The sequence below is a fragment of the Hemiscyllium ocellatum genome, chromosome 19 (genome assembly GCF_020745735.1).
Source record: "Hemiscyllium ocellatum isolate sHemOce1 chromosome 19, sHemOce1.pat.X.cur, whole genome shotgun sequence".
Classification (NCBI taxonomy): domain Eukaryota; kingdom Metazoa; phylum Chordata; class Chondrichthyes; order Orectolobiformes; family Hemiscylliidae; genus Hemiscyllium; species Hemiscyllium ocellatum.
The window spans coordinates 35,060,590-35,077,663 of NC_083419.1; the positions used below are offsets into that span (position 1 = coordinate 35,060,590).

The 17,074-nt window shown below is 39.0% G+C and overlaps 1 protein-coding gene across 1 annotated transcript in view; it reads right to left on the minus strand.

Annotated features, from left to right (window-relative positions):
• The window catches only part of znf277 (zinc finger protein 277), a 77,417-nt gene that overhangs the window by 50,572 nt on the left and 9,771 nt on the right, over positions 1–17,074 (minus strand). Inside the window, exons 3-4 of the mRNA XM_060839819.1 lie at positions 6,285–6,373; positions 5,961–6,043 (exon numbers count right to left, since the gene is read on the minus strand). Coding sequence (XP_060695802.1) covers positions 5,961–6,043; positions 6,285–6,373 — 172 coding nt within the window. The remainder of the gene's footprint in view (positions 1–5,960; positions 6,044–6,284; positions 6,374–17,074) is intronic.

The following is a 17,074-nucleotide window of genomic DNA, read 5'->3' on the forward strand; positions in this document are numbered from 1 at the left end:
AACAGATGCTCCTCCTCTCCCAGGTAGTCTCAGAAACAAAACACTATCCATGTAGACATATATGAATCTGAACTGCAGGCAAGCAAAACAGTCACAGAACTACAGCATGGAAACAGACCCTTCGGTCCAACTCGTCCACTTTGCCCAGATATCTTAACCTAATCTAGTCCCATTTGGCAACACCTAGCTCATATCCCTCTAAACCCTTCCTATTCATATACCCATCCAGATGCCTTTTAAAAGGTTGCTATTGCATCAGCCTCCAATACTTCCTTCGGCAACTCATTCCATACATGCACAACCCTCTGTATGAAAATGTTGCCCCTTAGGTCCTTTTTATATTTTTCCCCTCTCATCCTGAACTTATGCGCTTTCTTTCTGGACTCCCCCAACCCAGGGAAAAGACTTTGTCTATTTATCCTATCCATGCCCCTCAATTTTGTAAACCTCTATAAGGTCACCCCTCAGCCTCTGACGCTCCAGGGAAAACAGTGTCAGCCTACTTAGCCTCTCCCCGTAGCTGAAATCCTCCAACCCTGGCAACATTCTTGTAAATCTTTTCTGAACCCTTTCAAGTTTCACAACATTCTTCCAATAGGAAGGAGACCAGAATTGCACGCAGTATTCCAAAAGTGGCTTAACCATTGTCCTGTACAGCTGGAACAGGACCTCCCAACTCCTTTACTTAATGCTCTGACCAATAAAAGGAAAGCACACCAAACACCTTTTTCACTATCCTGTCAGTTTTGGGCCCCACACTTCAGGAGGGACATACTGGCACTGGAGCGTGTCCAGTGGAGATTCACACGGATGATCCCTGGAATGGTAGGTCTAACATACGAGGAATGGCGGAGGATCCTGGGACTGTATTCATTGGAGTTTAGAAGGTTAAGGGGAGATCTAATAGAAACTTACAATACATTGTTTGGAAAGGGTGGACGCTAAGAAATTGTTTCTGCAAGGCGAGGAGACTAGGACCCGTGGGCACAACCTTGGAATTAGAGGGGATCAATTCAGAACAGAAATGCGGAGACATTTCTTCGGCCAGAGAGTGAGGAGTCTGTGGAATTCATTGCTGCGGAGTGCAGTGGATGCCGGGACGCTAAATGTCTTCAAGCCAGAGATTGATAAATTCTTGATGTCACAAGGAATTAAGGGCTACAGGGAGAATGCGGGTAAGTGGAGTTGAAATGCCCATCAGCCATGATTAAATGGCGGAATGGACTCGATGGGCCGAATGGCCTTACTTCCACTCCTATGTCTTATAGTCTTACCTGCGACTCCACTTTCAAGGAGATATGAACCTGCACTCCAAGGTCTCTTTGTTCAGCAACACTCCCTAGAACCTTATCATTAAGGTGTATAAGTACTGTTATGATTGGCTTTCCCAAAATGCAGCACCTCGCATTTATCTGAATTAAACTCCATCTGCCACTCCTCAGCCCATTGGCCTACCTGATCAAGATCCTGTTGTAATCTGAGGTCACCTTCTTGGCTGTCCACGATACCTTCAATTTAGCGTCATCTGCAAACTTACTAACTATACCTCGTGTTCACATCCAAATCATTTATATAAATCTCAAAAAGCAGTGGATCCAGCACTGATCCTTGTGGTACACCACTGGTCACAGGCCTCCAGTCAGAAAAGCAACCCTCCACCACCACCCTCTGTCTTCTACTTTTGAGCCAGTTCTGTATTCAAATGGCGAGTTGTCCCTGTATTCCATGAGATATAACCTTACTAACCAGTCTCCTATGAGGAATGTTGTCGAACAGCTTACTGAAGTCCATATAGATCACGTCTACTGCTCTGCCCTCATCAATCCTCTTTGGTATTTCTTCAAAAAACTCAATCAAGTTCATGAGACATGATTTCCCATGTACAACGCCATGCTGATTATCCCTAATCAGTCCTTGCCTTTCCAAATACTTGTAAATCCTGTCCCTCAGGATTCCCTCCAACAACTTGCCCACCACTGATCTCATGCTCACAGTCTATAGATCCCTGGCTTTTCCTTACCACCTTTCTTAAATAGTGGCACCACAACAGCCAAACTCCAGTCTTCCAGCACTTCACCTGGGATGATACAAATATTTCAGCAAGGGGCCCAGCAATCACTTCCCTAGCTTCCCACAGAGCTGTAGAGCACACCTGATCAGGTCCTGGGGATTTATCCACTTTTATGCATTTCAAGACATCCAGCACTATCTCCTCTGTAATATAGACATTTTTCAAGATTTCACCACATATTTCCCTGCATGCTGTATCTTCCATGTCCTTTTCCACAGTGAACACTGATGCAAACTACTCGTTTAGTATCTCCCCCTTTTCCTGCAGCTCCACACAAAGGTTGCCTTGCTGATCTATTCTCTCCTCAGTTACCCTTTTGTCCTTAACGTATTGATAAAAATCCCTTGGTTTCTCCTTAACTGTATTTGCCAAAGCTATTTCATCTCCCTTTTTTGCCCTTTTGACTTACCTCTTAAGTATACACCTACTGCCTTTATCCTCTAAGGATTCACTCGATCTCTCCTGTCTATACTTGTCATGTTTCAGTCATTTTCTTAAGCAAACCCTCAATTTCTCACCGACCAGCTTTTCCTTTCACCCTAACAGAAATATACTGTCTCTGGACTCTCGTTACCCCATTTTTGAAGGCTTCCCATTTTCCAGCAGTCCCTTTAGCTACGAACATCTGCCCCCAATCAGCTTTTGAAAGTTCTTGCCTAATACTGTCAAAATTAGCCTTCCTCCATTTTTGAACTTCAACTTTTAGATTTGGTTTATCCTTTTCCATCACTATTTTAAAGCTAATAGAATTATGGTCGCTGGCCCCAAAGTGCTCCTGCACTAATACCTCATTTACCTGATCTGCCTTATTTCTCAAGAGTCAGTCACGCTTTGCACCTTCTCTAACAGGTACATCCACTTACTTTCTTGTACATAGTTAAATTCTTCTCCATCTAAACTCTTAACACTATGGTAGTCCCAGTCTATGTTTGGAAAGTTAAGAGCCCCTCCCATAACCATCCTATTATTCTTACAGATAACTGTCAAATTTGTTTCTCCATTTCCTGCTGGCTATTAGGTGGTCGATAATGCAATCCCAATAAGGTGATCATCTCTTTCTTATTTCTCAGTTCCACCCAAATAAACTCTGTGGATGTAGTCCCAGGAATATCCTCCCTAAGTACAGCAGTAATGCATAATGCTAATGTTTATGAAAAATGCCACTCCCCCTCCTTGCTTGGCCCCCTTTCTATCCTGCCTTCTATCCTGCATTTGTAACCTAGAACATTAAGCTGCAAGTCCTGACCATCCCTGCGCCACGTTTCATAATTGCAATGATATCCCAGTCCTAGGTTCCTAACCATGCCCTGAGTTCATCTGCCTTCCCTGTTAGGCCTCTTGTGTTGAAGTAAATGCACTTTTAATTTATCAGTCCTAAATTGTTTTCTGCTTTGTTCCATCCTGCCCTGACTGTTTGACTCACTCCCTTTCCCGACTGTACCAGTCTGAGATTGATCTCTTTTCTCATTATTTCTCTCTTCAGAATCTCATCCTTTTCCCTTCTTATGTCGTAGGTTCCAAAGTGTACAATGACCTCTTGCTGGTCCCTCTCCCCTTTGAGAACTTGCTGCACCCTCTCGGAGACATTCTTGATCCTGGCCAAAAAGAGAACAGACCATTTTGGTTTTTTGCTGCTGGCCGCAGAAACGTCTGTCTGTGCCCCTGCCTATAGAGTTCTCTATCACAATTGATTGCTTGGAACTCGATGTAACCTCATTACATTAGAGCCTGTCTCGATACCAGAAACCTGGCTATTCGTGCTACATTGCCCTGAGAACCCATCATCCCCTACATTTTCCAAAATAGCATACTTGTTTGAAATGGGGATAGTCACAGACGAAGAGTTGAAAAATCATTGAATGAACTACAGTAATCAACATTATCTTTCTAAGACATTAGTACAAGAAATCTAATTAGTTCTTTCAACAAAAACATTGCTGAGAACAAAAGAAAGTAAGAGTATGTTTTCTGTTGAATTAAATCCATTATAGATCATGGCATGTGAATAAGGTAATTGCACTTTAGATTATAATCATTTGTATTTAGTTATACAAGGAAAACCAGTGCCTTACATGGCACAATATCTGCCTGTCATTGCACAACTCTGTTGCATTTCAGATACACATAGCTGAGCATGCTTCAGGACATTGGCTTAATCCTAAAAGCACACTTCTGTTACAGGCTGAGTTCCTTGTGTTTTCTGAAGTACTTGTAGTTATATCAACTGCAACACTGTTTTGGTGACAATCTTGTCAAAATGGTTGGATTTCCAAGAATCTATTATTTATGAGGTCTTGTGGTGCTGCAGTAGAAGCCCTATCTCTGTTCCAGAAGGTACAGGTTCAGGTCTGATGTGTTCTGGAGGTATGTTATGTAAGTATTTTATAATGGATAATGTCAAAGATTTTATTGCACTTACGCAGGTGTAGTTTTTGCTATCAACACAAGGCATTCAATAGGATGCTGGATGGACCTTTGTGCCTTCTGTTTAAAGTCTAAAACCTTCTCAGGACTCTAAATGATCATAGTTTTTAAGTCTGATTAAGAGCTATTATATCCTGTATATTGTGAGGTTTGACTTTTACATGAGTAACATTTTTGGAGAGGTTAGAATTTGCCATTGCCTTGCTATTGCAACTGTCACATCAGTCTGTTCCTGCCAACTCTGCTTCCAAAAAGAATTCTATTTTAATTTATGAGTAAATACTAACTTACATGGAGACAGACATTAGTTTTGTAAACTAAATTCATTAAAGTTAACAATTCAACACGAACAAAAGCAATATATACAAATATATGCAATTTCACACAGCATTTTTCACTGTACAAAAAATACAATTCAGCATTGAGCATAAACTAAATTTATACTAAAATTCATAAAAATCCTCCTTGTCTTCAGTAAGGAATTTGCTTCTTAAATGGCAACATACTGATAAAAAACATCAATACCTTTGACAGTAATGTTATCATCAAGCATATAATTCCAGAAATAATTATCTTTTGTGCCATCAAGTGCATTGCCTAACCCACATGACACTGACCAGATTTGATGTGAACATGTCTGAGATGAGAAGCATTTTTTCCTGATGTCCTCCTCCAGGCTGGAAAATCCAAACATTCTTCAGTGATATTTTCAAGCCATCTTGATCCATCCAGCCATCCTTATTAGGAGTTGGATGATGACTACCTTTGAGAATTGTTATTTTGGGAGTCCTTTTTTTCTGAATATCATGATTGACCTACACTTCATATCATTGGACAGACACAATAGTTCATAAATGAATCTGTTCTTTTCCTGGCCAATTGTCTTCACTAATATTACTTTCTCTTCTGTTCTGATCACCGTTTGACTGGCAAAATATCAGAATTCACGAGTCTGCTTTGCAAACAATCTTAACAACCAAGTTTGAAGTGGGTAGTTTATCCACTACTCTTTCTTGATACCAAGTTGTTATATTTGAGGGTAGGACTAGTGGGAATGCAATGCATGCCATGGAGGTGTCTGCCGTGACATCACATGTCTTGACATCAGTAGACATGAGGAACGGAACATTACTCGACTATTTTATCAAGCAGGTTTGCACAGTACAAGTTTGAGTTCAACAGCAAGCAGGTGGTGAAGAAAAACATGTTGGAATTTTTTCGATAAAAGTCGAGTGATTTGTGAGTGAGAGTTTGACTTTAACACAAGTATGCTCAATAAAAGTTTTACATAGACTGCCATCACCAGAAGACAGATAAATTGTACATCTTCAATCCATAATTAATGGTTGGCTTAAACCAAGCTCTATTAATTTGTTTGTCAACTTATGCCAGATAGCCTTTTTCGATAGTCTATGCTCATTTATCTTTCTTTCATTCAGATTGATGAATTACCACAATTACTTACTAGTCTTTTTTGCTGAAGCTGCTCTCTAAGCACTCTGTCTTCAGGTAAAACATCACAGAGAAGGTAGTACTCCACTTGGTTCTCTGTCAAAATAACAGTACTTTCAGTTGTCTATTATTTGGAAACAGGTTTTTAAGATTTCATTACACCCTGCCATTTTAATTGCTCCATTATACAATGAATTTCCAATTTTAAATTTGCAATCTATTTTTATTTGTGTGAAAGTATATAAAAATAATCACAAACTTGCAACAAATCATGCATTAGCAAGTTTTAATAAGCAAGGATAGCCTCTTTCATATACTTTAACTCTGACATTGTTACCTTCAGGACCTTGGGCGTTTGTTCTTATTACAGTACAAAAATCTGTTACTGGTTGCTCAATAAACCTTTTCTTCCAATACAAAATGTACCTAAAACAAACCAAAAATAAAACAAGTCACTATTTCATTGAATACTTTCTTTTGTCCTCCCCAAAATTCTTAAAAAAATAATTTGGAAAAGAGAAAATCCTATGCAGTTGAGCAGACCAATAAATTAAAAACTGATTAGGCTTAAGGAATGAAAGCCATTTTGATAATTGTGAAAAACTGCCAACTGGAACGTGTCCAGCGGAGATTCACACGGATGATCCCTGGAATGGTAGGTCTAACATATAATGAACAGCTGAGGATCCTGGGATTGTATTCATTGGAGTTTAGAAGATTAAGGGGAGACTTAAGAGAGACGTACAAAATAATACATGGCTTGGAAAGGGTGGACGCTAGGAAATTGTTTCCATTAGGCGAGGACTCGTGGACACAGCCTTAGGATTAGAGGGGGTCAATTCAGAACAGAAATGTGGAGACATTTCTTCAGCCAGAGAGTGGTGGGCCTGTGGAATTCATTGCCACAGGGTGCAGTGGAGGCCGGGACGCTAAATGTCTTCAAGGCAGAGATTGATAGATTCTTGTTGTCTCGAGGAATTAAGGGCTATGGGGAGAACGCTGGTAAGTGGAGTTGAAATGCCCATCAGCCATGATTGAATGGCGGAATGGACTCGATGGGCCGAATTGCCTTAGTTCCACTCCTATGTCTTATGGTCTTAACTAAACTTTGACGGATACTATTCTCAACTGATTTTGATTATGTGATAGTATACTGAGCAATACATAATTATATTTATAATTCAAGTCCTGCTCGAATCTATCTGCATTTAGTTTTAGTCTGATTTTCCATTTTAATATTATTTTTGTTCAGATTCACTTGATTAAACATGTCTCCTTCTTACTGGTTGCATAATAGTGGTTTTAAGTCAAGTGTATTTGTGGTTACAACTCAAGATAGCCAAGTAATGGGATAGAACTGGAGCCTAGCCCTTTTGAGTTCAAAGCCTTTATTTGTAAGAGATACTGATTAGAGCACATGTTGACTGGATTGGACTTGCACAGTTTCAGTCTGCTCAAACTAAGTAAAAAATGATCATATTTTAAGGTTTATATTAATGATGAAGCAAACCAAGCAACAATCTTAAGTCAAACTTCAAAGCTGAAAGAAGGAGGAATGGGATTGTGGGAGATATAGCAGTTTGGATCAGTAATTGGCTTGCTGAAAGAAGACGGAGGGTGGTGGTTGATGGGAAATGTTCATCCTGGAGTCCAGTTACAGTGGTGAACCGCAATGGTCAGTGTTGAGTCCACTACTGTTCATCATTTTTATAAACGACCTGGATGAGGGCGTAGAAGGGTGGGTTAGTAAATTTTTTGGACGACACTAAGGTCGGTGGAGTTGTGGATAGTGACGAAGGATGTAGTAGGTTACAGAGAGACATAGATGAGCTGCAGAGCTGGGCTGAGAGGTGGCAAATGGAGTTTAACGTGGACAAGTGTGAAGTGATTCACTTTGATCGGAGTAACCGGAATGCAAAGTACTGGGCTAATGGTAATATTCTTGGTAGTGTAGATGAGCAGAGAGATCTCGGAGTCCAGGTACACAGATCCTTGAAAGTTGCCACCCAGGTTGACAGGGTTGTTAGGGCGGCATACAGTATTTTAGCTTTCATTGACAGAGGGATTGAGTTCCGGAACCATGAGGTTACGCTACAGCTGTACAAAACTCTGGTGCGGCCACACTTGGAGTATTGTGTACAGTTCTGGTCACCACATTATAAGAAGGATGTGGAAGCTTTGGAAAGGGTGCACAGGAGATTTACTAGGATGTTGCCTGGTATGGAGGGAAGGTCTTACAAGGAAAGGCTGAGGGACTTGAGGCTGTTTTCGTTAGAGAGAAGAAGGTTGAGAGTAACTTAATAGAGACATATAAGATAATCAGAGGGTTAGATGGACAGGGAGAGCCTTTTTCCAAGAATGGTGATAGCAAGCACAAGAGGGCATAGCTTTAAATTGAGGGTAATAAATATAGGACAGATGTCAGAGGTAGTTTCTTTACTCAGAGAATAGTAAGGGTATGGAATGCTTTGCCTGCAATGGGAGTAGATTTGCCAACTTTAAGTACATTTAAGTCGTCATTGGACAAGCATATGGACATACATGGAATAGTGTAAGTTAGATGGGCTTCAGATTGGTATGACAGGTCAGTGCAACATCGAGGGCCAAAGGGCCTGTAATGCACTGTAATGTTCTATGTTTAAGGTTAACTTTGTAGGGTGGGACTTTTTTTGGGGTGGGGGAAGGTTGTTGGAGGAGGTGGAAATCTAGCCAGGGTAAAGTAAAGTAAAACCACAGACTGTCACGAGGAAAAAAACCTTATGCAACACTGTGATCTTTAAGGGGGAAATGTTTCATTTCTAGGCTGGTTATATTCCATCAAGGGTGAAAGGGAGAAGCCAGGGACATGGAGAAAACAATGAAATATTTTTTTAAAAAACCAGTCCAAACACAATTATTTGAGAAGGGAGGTGAACAGAAATTTAAAACAGTTAAACAGAAATTAAGAATAGAACATTAACTAATGAAAATTTTGTACAGACATGTAAATAGTAAAAAGCCAGGCGGAGGATTACTGGGGACAAAGGTGGTGATATGTATTTGAAAGAAGAGGGTAAAACTACAATTTTATAGCTAATGAAAAGCATTACAATTCTGGATACGACTAAGAAATTATGAAATCATTATTGGCACCAGTAACAATCCTTTTTCTTTAAAGATGACAAATTTTGAGATCCAAACACTTATTAACGGAGTTAAGAGAGTTCACAGTTTTGAACAAAGAAACTACCTTTACAAAACTGAAATGGAAATCTTAATAGACAAACTATGGAACACATTAAATAGCAGATGCAGTCAAGACAGATCCCACAAACTTTTCAGCAACCCACCCAGATATCAGGTCACCAGATCTCATAAAAAACTTCAACTCTACTATAAGGAATTTCAATTTTTCACTTTTTAAGATCAACCTTGACATTCCCACAAAGCTGGACTCAATGACTATCCACTTGCTGGTCACTGAATATTTTCTTGAGAATGCATTCCTTTAAATTTCCAAGTCTCTTTTACCCTCCAAACTTCATTGGTTTTCGCTGCACCAAGCAAATCTGGGCTTCATTCTTTTCAACTCTCTCGCACACAATGCCTGGGAATTGATTGAACACTCAGCTCTGAGAAACCAATTCCAGGACTTTAGCTTCTTTAGCTGTTCCTCTTGCCCTACACAGAGCCAGCAAACCTTCTCCATCTTTCCTGTTTCTCAGGAATTCAATATTGGACTGCCTGAAGACAGCTAACAGCAGTGCATTTTTGGTGTGAACCTCTGCTGTGCTTTTTCTTAAAAAGAAAAAGACACTTTCTGTAAAGCACAAAATGACTGATGACAACTGCTTGCTTTGTTGTGGATCCCTGCTGTGGCTGTTTTTAACAATGCCTGGTTTGGAGAGTTAAACAAAAAAAAATCCAAAGAAATATGATGCTGGCATATTGGAAATAAAAACAGAAACTCTGGAGAAATTCAGCAGGTCTGGCAGTATCTGTGTGGGGGGAAGAAAAGCAAAATTAACATTTCGGGTCTAGTGCACATTCTTCTGAGCAATCTTGAAGAGTCACTGGATACAAAATATTAATTCTGCAATCTCTCCAGAGATGCTGCCAGAACTGCTTAGTTTTCCCAGCATTTCCACTTTCATTTCTGATTTGGACAGCTTCTATTTTGTCTGGTTCAGTTGAAAGAAAGCCTGCTGTGAACAAGCTGCACAGCTGATCTGTCTCATGTTTTGAAGAGAAAATCCTCTTGTCTTCAGGGAGGACACTTTTTGGTATTTTGAAAAAATAACAGTAAGAAAAAATCCCAAGTTTGTAGTTCTTGAACAACCTGTGCATGAAAGATTTTAAACACACCTATAAATGATTAGTGACTTGACCACATGTACAAGAATGCTCAAGCAATACAGACTTCAGAACATTCTACACTGTCTTTTTGCTTTCACAAATAGCCATTGGTCAAAGTATGTTTTTCTTGTTCCAGAAAGCCAATCTACGCGAGATTTTCTTCTCTTTTCCTGAAGCGCAATGCTTGCACATGTATTTTGGAGATATTCAGAGAGATAACCATTTAAGGTTGTATAATATGGACTGTACATTCACAGAATAATTTTGGTTTTGATAATAAAACAATCACTGTTTTCATTAAGAAACCTGGTTGACAGACCTTATTTTAAAACCCTATGTTGAGGAGATATTTCATTGGTCTTCTTGGTAAACAGAAAAACTGTTTTTATTTTACATTGTGACCTATAGAGTAGTGGTACTAGAATGACAGTGCAATGCCTCCAACCACAGTTGTAAAAGTGTCATGGCACTTTTGGCAATTCCTGTAAGCCTTATATTTGTGTTAGTTCAGATTTTATGGGTAATAATAGGGACAAAATTACAGGAACCTGGAGAAGTAAGAGTTAATTAAAAACCTACATGGATTTTTAAAAAGCAGATTGTGCTTAAATAATCAAACTTGATTTATTTTTTGATGAAGGAACAGAAAAAGTTGTTACAGACCCAGTGTAAGGACCACTGCTTTGTAGATATGACTAGGATATTGGAATAGAGAGTATAATTTCAAAATATGAAATAATACCATATCCTAGGTGCAGCAAACAGAATAGTACTAATTGACAGCAACAGGACATTGAGGAATGCAGAGTGCATCAACATGTAGCAGATGGAATTTTATAGAGAAGTGTGATGTGTGCCATTTTGGAAGGAGAATAGAGAGGCAATGAGACTTAATGGCACAGTTATAAAGAACATATGGGGCAGAGGAACTAGTTTTAAGAGATCAAGGTTTTTTTTAACAAAATAAACACAATGCTAAATTCAATGTAATCCAATAAAACTGAGGGTTTAGGACAATGATGAAAAGGAATAAGTACTGCAAACACTTAGCAGTTCAGCGATCAAGAACAGAATTTTCCATTTAAAATAACGAAGGTCAATAGCTTCCAAGTAAATCAGAACAATTTCAGGAGTGTACACACATGGTGTGAATATGGAATGAGCTGCCAGAGGAAGTTGTACAATTACAGCATTCAACAGACATTTGGACAGATACACGAAGCGGAAAGGTTTAAAGGATATGGACTAAACTCAGGCAACTGGGACGAGCTTCGTTTGGAAAACTTGATCGAAACAGACAAGTTGGACCGAAGGGTCTGGTTCTGTATTGTGTGACTCTTTGGCTCTGCATAGTTGAATGCAGATTCTGGAAGCTGTGGTTCCAAAATATACTGCTCCTCGCTCAGTTAGGGTTACTTGAACCTGAATGATGTACTCAGCATCGACATCATAAGAGTGTAAAACGGAATGGCACTTACTAAATACAACAGACAAAAGTTAGAATTGGTGTACTCAGGTGTAAGTGAATTCTTAACATTGCGATCAGTAATATTTAGTGTCAAACAATTTCCATAGCATTTATGGAATCTGATTGCTTGAGAGTTTAATTAGTTTGACACTGAAATAATTATTTTTCTTATTCTTCTTCTCTCTTATTTCTATCATTAATCCTCCTTTTCCATCCTAATTTTTAAATTTTTTTTGTACACAACTATAATCTAATTTACAGTTACAATTTTTAATTCATACTTTTGGATGTAAATTCTGCACATTGAATAAGGATTATTCAGTCTAACTGGTTGCCAAGACCTCTTTTGCACAGCTCACAAGAGCTACAGATACCCTGTAGAAGGACAAGACACATGATTATACAAAGTCTTAGTTCAAAAATCTGGAGGATTAGGGAAAATATTCCCAGAAATACATCCAAGGAGTTATTTGGGTGGAACTGAGAAATAAGAAAGGGATGATCACCTTAATGGGATTGTATTATAGACTCCTTAATAGTCAGCAGGACATTGAGAAACAAATTTGTGAGGAGTTATCTCGGTTATCTCTAGGAATAATAGGGTGGTTATGGTAGGGGATTGTAACTTTCCAAACATAGACTGGGACTACCATAGTGTTAAGGGTTTAGATGGAGAGAAATTTGTTAAGGTGTGCGCAAGAAAATTTTCTGAGTCAGTATGTGGATGTACCAACTAGAGAAGATGCAAAACTAAGGTGACTGAGATGTCAGTGTGGGAGTACTTTGGGGCCAGCGACCATAAGTCTTTTAGTTTTAAAATAGTGTTGGAAAGGGATAGACTGGATCTAACAGTTGAAGTTTGAAAGTGGAGGAAGGCCAATTTTGACGGTATTAGGCAAGAACTTTTAAAAACTGATTGGGTGCAGATGTTCGCAAGTAAAAGGGCGGCTGGAAAATGGGAAGCATTCAGAAATGAGATAACAAGAGTCCAGAGACAGTACATTCCTGTTATGGTAAAAGGAAAAACTGGTAGGTGTAGGGAATGCCAGATGACTAGAGAAATTGAGGGTTTGGTGAAGAAAAAGAAGGAAGTATGTGTCAGGTATAGACAGGAGAGATCAAGTGAATATTTAGAAAGGCAATAGGAGTATCCTTAAGAGGGAAATCAGGAGGGCAAAAAGGGGACATGACATAGCTTTGGTATATAGGGTGAAGGAGAATCCAAAAGGGTTTTTATAAATGCATTAAGTACAAAAAGGTAACTAGGGAAAGAATAGGGCCCCTCAAAGATCAGCAAGGCAGCCTTTGTATGGAGCCGCAGGAGATGGGGGAAGATACTAAAGGAGTAGTTTGCATCAGTGTTCACTGTCCTTTAAATTCAGCAGGATTAAATTCCTGATGAATTTCAAGGACCCCGTACCAATAACCAGCAGAACAAACATGGTATACAAAATACCCTGCAAGGACTTCAACAAGCATTACATTGGACAGACTGGCAGGAAACTGGCTATGGGCATACATGAGCACCAACTTGCCACCAAAACGACATGACCAATTATTACTAATGTCCATACATACAGATGAAGACAGTTCGACTGGGAAAATACATCCATCCTGGGACAGGCTAAACAAAAGGGAATTCCTCGAGGCATGGGATTCAAACCTGCACTCCATTAACAAATGTATCAATTTGGACCCCGTTTACCTACAACTCAGAAAAAGAATCGCAAGTGATATCACCCACAACAACAGACCAAGACAAACAAATATCAAGTGGGACAGAACACCAGTGCTTCATCCGAAGCTCAATGACGACGTTACCTAGTCTGGGGATGAAACGCAAGAACGAATCTACCAGCTCAGCGAGCAAACTTACAACCTACATCAATAGATATGATAGGTCAATAATTTAAAACAATTTGTACAAACGATGGAAATGTGACGGTTGAATATTCCTGCGCAGAGGATCAAATCATTGTGACTGAAACCAAAGTGCATCTTCTCTTGGACTCAAGCTACTTCAGGCTTCAGGTACGATCATGGGAAACTCTTCAAAACAATAAAACTTTATTTAAGACCAGCACTTAATTCTTTTATATTCATTATTTTGGTTGCATATTTCATTATCTGCAATGCCAAGGATTAAAACGTGAGAGTATGTTCTAAATCGGTCTTGAAAGTAACTTCTATTGTGATGATTTTAGCTAAAAAAATATTCAAGACATCATAAGAATTATGCTAACCAGCCAACAAAATATTCATTAGGGAGAAACACCACAGTTCAAATGAACCAGTATACTGAAATAAAACAAAACGTCTTCATTTGGATTCAGGTAGTATATTAGCCCAGCAGGAAGTCAAAATCAATAAACGTGACTTTTTGAAATAAGCACAGTGTTATACATGGTTTAACATATCCAAAAATATGGAACAGTTTTGAGTCATCGAGGCTGTTGTTTGCAAGTAGATTTCACAATATCATGACTTAAACTCTCAAATATGTGGCCAAGGGACAACACAGTGTTTGGTTTTTATAAAAAAATCTTTTTAAAAAAACTAAATTAATTTTAGCATAAGGTAGCTGACCAATGTAGGACTAGCACCTTCTCGGTTTCTAACTGTCAGTGCATAATTAAATGTTATTATACGCCTCCACTCCTATTTTCTACATTTGAAGTTAAATGGCACATAACAACATTCTGCACCACCTTGTGGTGAAACTATTTAGAAAAATTATCAGCTTAATCATTTTCATTTCTAAAACATTTGTAAAACTGGTTATTCCACAGAGAATACGTCAGGTCAGAGTCATAGAAATGTACAGCACAGAAACAGACCATTCAGTCCAACTTGTCCATGCCGACCAGATATCCTTACCATGTCTAGTCCCATTTGTCAGCACTTGACCCATATTCCTCTAAACTCTTCCTATTCATGTACCCATTCAGATCCCTTTTGAATGCTGTAATTTCTTAACTTTTTTTTATTAGAAAGGAATCTGCACAATTATTACATTTTTAAAGCATAGTTTCCAATTTAAAATGGCACGAAAATGCCAGATATGAAAAAATAATTTAAAAATTAAATGACTGCAATGAGTACATCTGATTGCTTGAATTTCAGAAAAATTATGAATACATTGAAATACCAAGAAATTGTTCCAGATACTTTTGTTCAGATTTATGCATATTTATTTTACAATTTTCTTGAAATATTCGGCAAGGACAACGATGGAATCAGGAACAGTTTCTGATAGCTACAAGAATGTTTTTCCAGAATTTGGGGTGGATACTTATTCAAAGATTCAACTTCTTGAACTGGGGATCCAATAACGTAACTCTGCAGTCTCCTAGTCATAACACCCCGACTTCTATGTTAGTCATAGCTAAAGATGCTTCTCCCTTTCAGGTCATGCAAACTGATTGGCCCACTCACTCCTCCTAGACCATCCTTGAAAGCAAAAGGTAAGCCGTACATTTTTTAAAAAATCTTCCATCAACTGGATTTGACTTTCCTTCACTTCAATATTGCCTACAACAAAAGCAAGAAGCTCAATCAATCTTTCATCACTGGGATTGAAACCGCTAGAACTGCTTCTCCTTTCCCACCACATCTATCCCACCTAAATTCTTTCCTTGCATCTTTCTCTAGTTTTACTTCCATCCGCTTTCATATTTCCACTCTGCTCCTGCGATGTATGTCACATTCAAAACACATTCTGCTAAACTGCTGACAATCCAATTTTCCTTACTGCCTAACCCACTTCCTGACCTCGTCCTTTGCCCTGCTTCTCCCGTGTCATTCTAGCTAATATTGCAGGTTGTTCCTTTTCCTCAGCATCTGTTCTCTGACCCTTAAAAAAATCATTGTCACCACCGTATTCTTCCATGTAAAATATCCTTTGGCTTTGCTCATCTTTCTCATGCTCAGATATCTCCCCAGTCAAGCTTCCTCCCATTTCACCTTACCGAAGTGGCCTGAATCATGTCACACTTGACATGCTTTGTAAAGTTGGTGCACTATCCTTGTGAACCTCACTGGACACTTTGGCATAGCTGAGCATACCCTGTCAAGTGCTGTCCTTTAATGATCAGCTCAGGCATTCTCACTTACTTCAATCAGTAATGGGTTTTCTCCCTGTCCCCACTTAACTATCTTTAAAGTTCTCATGATTGATATTTGGCTTTATCTACATATTGGTCACTGACATTTCTACAAGTACGACTCCAAGTGCATTTTATAACATTAAATGCTCTCGCTCCAGTATCTTTTTCAATACCTACATTGCTTCACCCTCCCAATCTAGTCCCCATCACAAATTCCATATCACTACCACCAATTCCATCCCTTTCTCTGGCCATAACCTCAGGTTGAAACAGATTGTTAGCAACCTCAGTATCCTAAGCTCCTGACTCTATCTTACAAAGATCACAATTTTTCCATCCTCAAGTTCCCATCAGATATCACCTCTGTGCATGCTGATCTACATTTGAGGCAAAAGGAGTGCCAGCTAATTTGAACTTCTCAACCAGATGTTCAAATTCCTCCATAGCTATGAATCCAAGCCTATGTTTGTAAGCTTTTCCACCCTGATAAGCAAAACACCTCACCCCAGAATTCTGCATTCCTTTAACTCTGGTCTCCTGTGCATCCACTCCTCTTTTCGCTCTATTCTACAGTCATAACTTCAGTCATCTAAGTCCAGAATTGCTTCCTTAACATCACTGCTTTGCCATCTCCACCTCCCACAAATAGTTATTGAAACAAAACAGGGATCTAAACCATCCTACAGCACAACAAATAATGAATAGATACACTGGAGGCAGGAAGGAGGAAATCTGACAAATGAAAGGTCTTCCAATTTTGCTTCCAATAGTAGGTCAGTGATTGCGACAGACATATTATGCAATAGTTTAAAATATTTGACAGGATTTGAACTGCAGTGTTTATCCTTCTACACAAAAGATCCAAGAAGCTGGATACCAAAATACTCTAACTTACAACTTATTTTGCAAGCATTTTGGTTTAATTTCAATTATCAATAACAGATGAAAACATGAGCATGCAGTACATTACTGTTATTGTACCAACTTCTGGATAACACTAATATATGATTAAATTATGCACGTGCACCATTGCATTAATCCTGCACAAATGTGGTGAGCAGTTTTGTAACTTTTTTCATGTACATAAACGGAGGCTGAAGGGAACTTTTCAGGGGAAAGCTATAGCGGCCAGGTCTCTGGCACTGAGCCTGGCTCTGTGACTCGGAAGGAAAGTGGGGAGAATAACAGAGCAATACTGAGAAGAGATTCATTGGTTAG